Genomic DNA, 7,766 nt, shown 5'->3' with positions numbered 1-7,766 from the left:
GCGGCTCTTCCCTCCCTCCCCTCCGCTCCTCTCCCTCCCCCTCCCTTCTCCTCCCCTTCCCTTCTTCCGCGGGATGCAGCTGCTGCTCGCTGGTACTCCGGGAAACATTTACATTGCCGTTAAATACTCCCCGTGTGAATAAAGGATAGCGGGGGGTGGCCGGAAGGAAAAGCAGCAGGAGTTCGGGGTTGCTGCAGTGCCTGGGTCTGAGAAAGCCACAGCTATGCCCGTGCCATTAAAGATGCTCAGCCTTGCTCTGCATAACTTGCTAACTCCCGTAATGCTTCTCAGGCATTTCATTGTCCCAAATTCATACCAGTAAAACCCACCTACCGTGCCACATTATAAAGATTATGTGGAGAGTTCTGTTTTTTAAAAAAATTATTGGAAATGGCCTAAGATGTGCCTCTCCTGTGATGTTAGCCTCAGCTACTTACAGCCAACTTCACTCCTTCTGAGTCAACTTACTGAGAGGGGCACACTCTGAAATAACGCTGGATCAGAGCAGCAAGATCAGGCTCCGTGACAGAGGAGCAGCACACTGATGCACTACAGCACTGTCAGGACTCAAGCCTTAACCCATTCCCTTGGACAAGACACTCACCTCAAGTGTGGGTGACATTTTAGTTTGAACCAGGGGCAAATTTCAGGTATACCATGAGGTAGCATTGCACTGTAACAGCACAGTGTTGACTGGAAGTACCAATGAGTGTCTTGAATGTGGTAAAGTCATGTTACTACAGCACCGTACCCAACCAACAAGCCCAGTGGCAGCAGTCAGCGGAGATGCCACAGTGTATTAACGCAGCTGTTATAGGCTTGATCAGGGATAATTTGTGTCTATAGCTGTATAACAGCTCAGACTGTTTCTGAGCTAAGAAGCACGAGTTGAAAATCTGAGATTTCATTTCACTTCATTTTTAGTGAAATGAAGATCCCATTTACTGTGGTTGGATTCACATTTATGCGCTAGCAGCCTTGATTTGCCACTGGGATGGACAGTAGTCGTGAGTCCAATGTAACCAGCCAGTTAAGCTGTAAACTAGCTTAATGTGGTGGCTACGAAGGTAGAACCCAGAGAGGACTGCAGCGAACAAAAGTTGTCAGTGATAGCCACAGTATGACAGAAACACTTTGCACTCCAATTATTCCTAGCTGAAACAGTAGTCCAATTAAAGGTCTTGCCATTAATTGCTAAGTAACGGCATTCTTAATTACATGAGGTGCTGGACCAGAATCCAGACTTGCCTAAGTTTGGCAAAGACAACTCTGCCCTGCTGTACCGTCTCTATTCCTTCACCGGCAGCAAGTCTGGCCTGTAAAGCACAAACACAGTTAGATTCCTAAATCCTGACTCCTATTGCAACTTGACTGTAACATGCTAAATAACAGTTTTCATCTTTTATAGATTAAGTGACCATAAATCAGCCAGGAACATCCATGTACCAGTTAACCAAAAAGCAAAGAAAAAAACCCTTACCATACAATCAGTCAGCTTTTATCCCACCCTGTCTCTGCAATCCTTACATAACCAGAGAGATCCCTTTGTGTCAACATGTTTTGAGAAAACTTTCCTCACTCTCCTCCTGTTATCTTTTCTTTGCCTCCCTATCTCTTTTCAAGTCATCAACAACTTTTGGCTTCAATTCCTAGAGGTGAATCCCTTTCTATCAGCAAATCTTGAGGCACCTTGAGCAATATCATTGGTAGAGGAAAGTGCAAGTCCCTGAAATTGCTGTTACAGAATCAGTCTGGTCTGGTGGTGGCAATGAAAAAAAAGTTGAACTCCTCTTTCCTCTTCCAGAAGCTTTGCAATTGAGGTGATCTAGCTGGGGACAGGATCTATCCCTTAAATTATAATATTGCAAAATACATGTATTTTAAAGTCAAACAACAAAAGGCATTACCTGGTTGGGATCCTGAAGTCTACATTGGGTCCCAATTTATAAGCCACTTGTAGAGAAGTGGAGCCCACTACTCTCTGGATAATTCCTTGGGAAGCAGCTTTTTCTATTTGGAACTGAGAAATCAGGTCAAAGCCTACAAGAAAAAATATTCATGTCCAGAATGTAACTTTCATTTTAATTTAATTAGAGAATTGTGCAGTCACAGAGCTGAATATGACCTGATAAAGTTTCTGAGAAGCAGCTTCTTCCTGAAAAAATCAGGAGGCTACTTGCCTGGTAAGTCATCTTGGCCAATCCTGATTGTTGGGCAGAGATCAGTTCTTTGACTGGCACCCAGAATGACTGGTAGTCCTGCAAAAACGGTGAGTTTATTAACCATGTGCCTGCACATTGCCTCAGATCACCTTAAAAAATTAAGTGAAGCAACTCTAAGAATATTAAATAGAGCCATAAATAATGATAATAATTAGATGTATATAATAATCAATTTAAACTGTACTCAGTGAAGTCAGAGGTCTAAGAAAATAAGCATCTGTTTCTAGAGAGCTCCAAATTTAAAATTATAACTTGACTGATTATTTGATTTTTTTTTTTAAGCCTTTAAATGAGAGTGTTATAATAATTCTTCTCTTGCAGAGCTATGGAGAAATAGTTGTAGCATAAGAAGGCCTGCTGTTTAAGGAGTTTTTGGTTTGGAACTTTTGGTGGTTTAAGCAAACCTTGAAAAAAAAGCCAGTTACCTAAATCAACAGTCTTCCTAGTCCCAAGGAAACTTAAACAAACCTCATGCCAACTAGAGAGGCTGTTGAGAAACTGTTGGCATCTTTTCCATCCTCTCTGGTATTCCAGGTGTTCTCACCTTCCTCTATGCCACATTTGATCAGAGAATGATCATTCATGAAATACAGGGTGGGGCAAGAACAACTTACAAACCTTTTCATTGACCCAAACAAGAATGTAGAAGAGATTTGTTTGAGGAAACCAAATTTAAAAATCTAATTTTTCAGAATATTATCTGCCAATAAGCCCTGTAATAAGCATGAAAACCTACCAGATTTCCCTAATTTAAGAAAGGAGGAAGGAAAAAGAAACATTTATTTGAAGAATTTAAGAGTCATGTACAAGTCCAGTATCAGGTCAATCTGGAAAATGTTAGAAGGGGAAAAACGAAGCATGCAAGTTGGAAGGAGATGCATTTCTAACCTACAGAGAGCCTCTTGTGTGCTGCAAGGGCTCAACCATAAATGTGGGTTTCCTTCTGACAACATAGACTTAAAGGGAACATTCAGGTTGACATGTTACACCTTAGAAATGGCCTCATTCTATATTATTTGATGAGACATATGGCTGACATCCAGCCATTTACATTTTATGCCCAGCAAATAAAGTGGAACCAGTTTGTTGCCACAGGTAGCAGCAGAATATCTAACTAGAAGCACTGAAAGATGTGGGGAGGTTTGTGTCCTGTATCTACCACCTATATCCAGATATTAATCCTTACCTTAAAAATATATCTAATAGTGAGCTTAAAATAGCACACACAGCTCTTGCTTTTTCTCCTCTTGTACATACATCCATACATACACATAGGCAGTTCTCCCTTTCTGTGATGGCTAGGTAGACAGGATTTTAATTTTTAATAAGCTCAGAATAATTCTTTTGATTATTTTGTCAAAATTACAGAAAGATGAAAAGCAGATAAAGTCTGTCTCCTTACTTGATTGTTGCTGGATGGTGGCTGAGATGAAAGACCACAGAAAACTACACACGTAAAAGAAAGCTGTAATTTTCCTGTAAACAGAAAGAAAACTCCAGTATGAATGTATAATTTCTGACAGATTCTGTTATTGACTTTCTCCTCAGAGCCGTGCATATTAAATGTATAAAAACCCTATTTAAGGATTTAGTGACAGATTTGACAAGACAATTTCTTTACATGAGAACTTTTTATCTTTGCCTTATAATAAAACATGTCAATAAAGCTATTTCTGTTACCATTTCCTTCATATAATGCTGTCATAAAGCCAGACAACAAAGGCAGCAGCTGGCAAGGACAACTTTAACTGTTCTAATCTCTTATTTACAGATTTCTCTAAATCCCACTTTTTCTCTTACCAGTTGCTTTTCATCTTCACTGCTGGCTTTCTTCACTTCTCTCATGTGAATACGTGGTGTCTATAGTCACACTCTCTGCTTCCCTCTCATTAGTCCTGTAGGAGAGAGCGGCGATGGGTGCAGACGGCTCCTCCTGCCCCACGCAGGACCCAGCGAGGAGGGAGGTGCAGGCTGCTGGGTCCGTTTTAATCTTGCGAAGGGAAGGAGGTGGAGGCTGGACAGACATGGGTGTCCTGGCGGGCTCTGAGGGCGGATCTCTGGAGCCAGTTGAATATAAAGAAGCCAAGAGAGCAAAAGAAAAGGCTGCTGCTCGTGCCAGCACCAGGGCAGGGAGATCAAGAAAATGTGAGTTCAGCCGTGCCAGTCACTGAATGGTGGGGTCTGCTGTTCAGCCAGGCAGATGAAAGAATAACACGTACCAGGGGGACTGAGGAAGCTAGTGGCCCTGACGTGGTGTTAAGACTAAAAGCTTTGAGAACAAGAGAACCCCAGTCTTATAAAGAAGGGATTTCCATTTCTCACTGATTTACTCATAAGGTGGCCTCAGGAGAAGCCTAGCTGGTGATGTCCCAGTGGTTCTTCTGAATAAAACCAATTATTTAAAAGGGTTTTCGTTGCTTAAACTTGAACCTTTTCAAGGAATACATGTAGGCATTACTAAGCAGACTCCTGTTCTTCTGCTGTCATTGATAAAACATTCACTTTCCAAACACTATTACATATGTTTGAACACACACAGACATTTATTCATATTTGTTCACATGGATGTAAAAAGAGAGAGAGAGACTAAAATCCATATGCAAGGAAAAAAGGTGAACAGCCAGAAGGTCCTGATAGTTACTACAGTCAAAATTCATGTATGTATGGAAAAGTATGCTACTTTGTGCTAATACATCACATTTGTAAGGTTTCATCTTCTTTAGATTCTTAATATTCTAAAGTAGTTTAAATTTCCAGAAAAATTACATATGGGGTTTTTTTAAGTGTGGGATATAGCAAATGCAATGATCTCTGCTGTCTGCTGAGAGTCTGAAGCAATAACTGAGTAATGAACTACCCCATTCATCCCAATTTGCTGTAACTCACATTCCCAGTATTGGTAATTCCAGTGCCAATGTTGTTCACACTTTTATGTCTATTGCTAGAAAGGGAGGGGCTGGATCGTAGAAAAGAACAGTTTGCCATGAATAATGCCTCGTTTTCATGCCTAAGCAAGCAGATCTTGGATGATACCACTTTTTCCCCCTTCAAGAGAAAGGTATGCTCAGGGAGCCTTGCAGTCCAGCATCACAATGGTGAACATATGATATCTGTGCCAGAATTGGCACACGAAACCACTGTCAATAAAGAAAATCAAAAATTTGAGAAATATAAATTTGATTTCACAATAAGTTTGCCCAAGTCACCATACACCTGAGTCACTTATCCACCATGCAAATATTACCATTCTGTCAGGCAGCAATATCTGCCGGGCACAAGAGGAATCTATAAGGAGCAGGAGGGAGAGCAGGACGTGGAAGTCACCTGAAGCTATAAGGAAGGGAAAGGGATGATGCGGTGTGGGAAGGAACAAGTGAGAGCACCTAGGGCTTAGAAGGAGTACCAGAAGGTTTGTGGAGGAATGGAAAAGAGCCAGGTGCCAAACCATCTCTTTCATCATATATGTAATTTACGGCATTAAGTTTGCCTTTGAGACTGCTTAGTATCGTCAATCTATTTGTGGCAGCATAAAGGAAGAAAAAGCCGTCTCAGTAGTCAGATAAGGAATTAAGGGGTACCATCTGTGAGTAAATTAGCAAATAGTTTTGGGCACGTGACGTGAAGAAGTCTGCCATTGTTTGTGTCTGGGGTCATCAACACGCACATTATGCCCTCCAAAGAGGGGGCGCCTTGTTCAGAGAAATTCGGAGAACACATACTCGGTTTCTGAGCAATCTATAATCTGTTTTCTTTTGCAGCGATTCTCAGGGGTGCAACTTACTTTATGCCTGGAGTATTTTCTCAATCCAGGATCTACAAATGAATGAAATACTTACTGAAATAAAACATCGGAGACACTATGTAATTAAGATTTGGAAAACCCATTTGCTATACTATTTGTAGGCAAGGGGAAAACTCTTTAAAATATGCTAATAGGCTCTGGTTGTCCTGTGTGCATTTTGATGTCTTCATCTTGAAACAAAACTCACAATCTACAATGAAATTCCTGATGAGATGTTCTACTAAAATTATCACTTTATCTTCAAAGAGCCAGACAAATGTTAGCAGACAAACTAGTGGTAGCTGATTTCATAGTCAATATTATTCCCATTTCATGCAAATGTAAACTGAGGTAGATGGAGTAGATATATATCTTGCTGAGGGTCACAGAGACAGTCCCCATCCAACTACTGTTCACATTTAGATGATCTGAGTATTTTAATGTGTCTTTAGGTCACTTCGTATTTTTCTTTTTTTATGAATGGGGCTAATACAGATTTTTTTCAGAAAAACCCAGTGCACAGTGATTGCTGTTAGCTACTTGCTTGGGGATTCATCATCTAAGCACAAACTGCTAAACTGTCGAAAGTAGATTAATTAAACAACACAGAACATGATTCTCCAACAGATCTCTGTTCTTTTGCTAAGGCATGGTGACTTTGTTCAAATATATCTCCTGAAGACAAGCTATGTAGGAATGTCATCACCTCGCTAGCATTTTAAAGTCCGCTTACACATCTGACTGCACATTTCTCTCCTCAAATATCTGATTCCATATCCCTGTTCTTCTGTGTAGCTTGTGCAGGAGAACATGTATTCGTACAGCTGTCTGGTGAGACTGCGGCTGGGTTGGAGGGAAATAGCAAATAAATCAGGTGGACCCAGCTTCTCTTGTGGATATAAAGCTTGCTCTCTCTGATGAAAAAGGTTACAGTGAGATGGAAAGTTAGACTTTCAGAAGGCGCAATCCAACACAAACCACAGAAACCAATGTTTGGCTGAGAAGGAGCCGTTAAATGTGGCGGAGAAGAAGGTTCCTCAGTTTAGGCTCAGGCTGACAGCAATTTAGGATGGCTAAATTAAGCCATCTCCTGACACCTATTGTTTGACTGGGCTCGAAGGAGCTCGGTGTCACTGGCTTGTACTTTCAAGCAGAGTTTTTAGGGGGGACTAGGCAAGTCTGCTTTTCCTCGGAAAAGTATTTGCGGCATATATGCAGGCACTGAGGGCTCAAGAACAGGCTTGGGGAACTGGAGGAACCAAAGTCCAATTCGCTTTAAGTGGAGCCTCTGCCTATATGAGAGGTCTCACAAAGGAGCAATGGTTGGTGCCCCCAGTCCTGCCCCACTCTTCCATGCACGGCTGGAGGGGAGAGGAGCAGCAAGGAAGACTGGAGGGAGGTCACTTCTTATTTATCTCATATCTCATGGAAAGTTACTTGTGTCTCATGCGGTCTTGTCTAAATTGTACCTTCAGTCTTTTCATTTAACTTCAGCTTCTTAAGGCCACATTCTTCGTTCAGTTTACAATAACAAAAATCTGCTTTGTACATTTCAGCCTTCTTTATTTTCACCTATAGCACAAGGGTCAATGCTCTCTGTGTTTTAGCAGACCCTAGGATAAGCGCATACCGCTCACTTAACTTGTGTGAGTTTGTTGCTACGTTGTGTTTGGCTCTGGTAGCTCAAGATTAACTGTGTGTGGCTGTGGGTGATGGCATTTCTGAAAGATCTGCTCTTTATTAACCACTCTAAGAATTAAGAC

General features: G+C 41.3%; 1 protein-coding gene across 1 annotated transcript; it reads right to left on the bottom strand.

Moving 5' to 3' along the window:
* Nucleotides 1-1,288: 1,288 nt before the first annotated feature.
* LOC104076744 (collagen alpha-1(IX) chain-like) lies at nt 1,289-4,207 on the bottom strand. The gene is made up of 5 exons (XM_009577725.1): nt 4,023-4,207; nt 3,625-3,698; nt 2,181-2,258; nt 1,908-2,040; nt 1,289-1,316 (listed from the first exon to the last, which is right to left on the bottom strand). The coding sequence occupies exons 1-5, from the start codon at nt 4,034-4,036 to the stop codon at nt 1,289-1,291; spliced, it is 327 nt and encodes a 108-aa protein (XP_009576020.1). The 5' UTR covers nt 4,037-4,207.
* Nucleotides 4,208-7,766: the final 3,559 nt, after the last annotated feature.

This window comes from Fulmarus glacialis, unplaced genomic scaffold, assembly GCF_000690835.1.
Source record: "Fulmarus glacialis isolate BGI_N327 unplaced genomic scaffold, ASM69083v1 scaffold48075, whole genome shotgun sequence".
NCBI classification, from domain to species: Eukaryota; Metazoa; Chordata; class Aves; order Procellariiformes; family Procellariidae; genus Fulmarus; species Fulmarus glacialis.
The sequence above is the reverse complement of the archived record's forward strand: the minus strand, read 5'-3'. Positions and strand labels throughout refer to the sequence as shown.

Bases quoted from the DNA above. Each gene is read 5' to 3' on its own strand.
- LOC104076744 (XM_009577725.1), bottom strand. The intron at 2,259-3,624 runs GTAAGGAGACAG...CCGTTTTTGCAG, and splicing joins CACCATCCAGCAACAATCAA to GACTACCAGTCATTCTGGGT. The intron at 2,041-2,180 runs GCAAGTAGCCTC...TTTTTCTTGTAG, and splicing joins TGGCCAAGATGACTTACCAG to GCTTTGACCTGATTTCTCAG.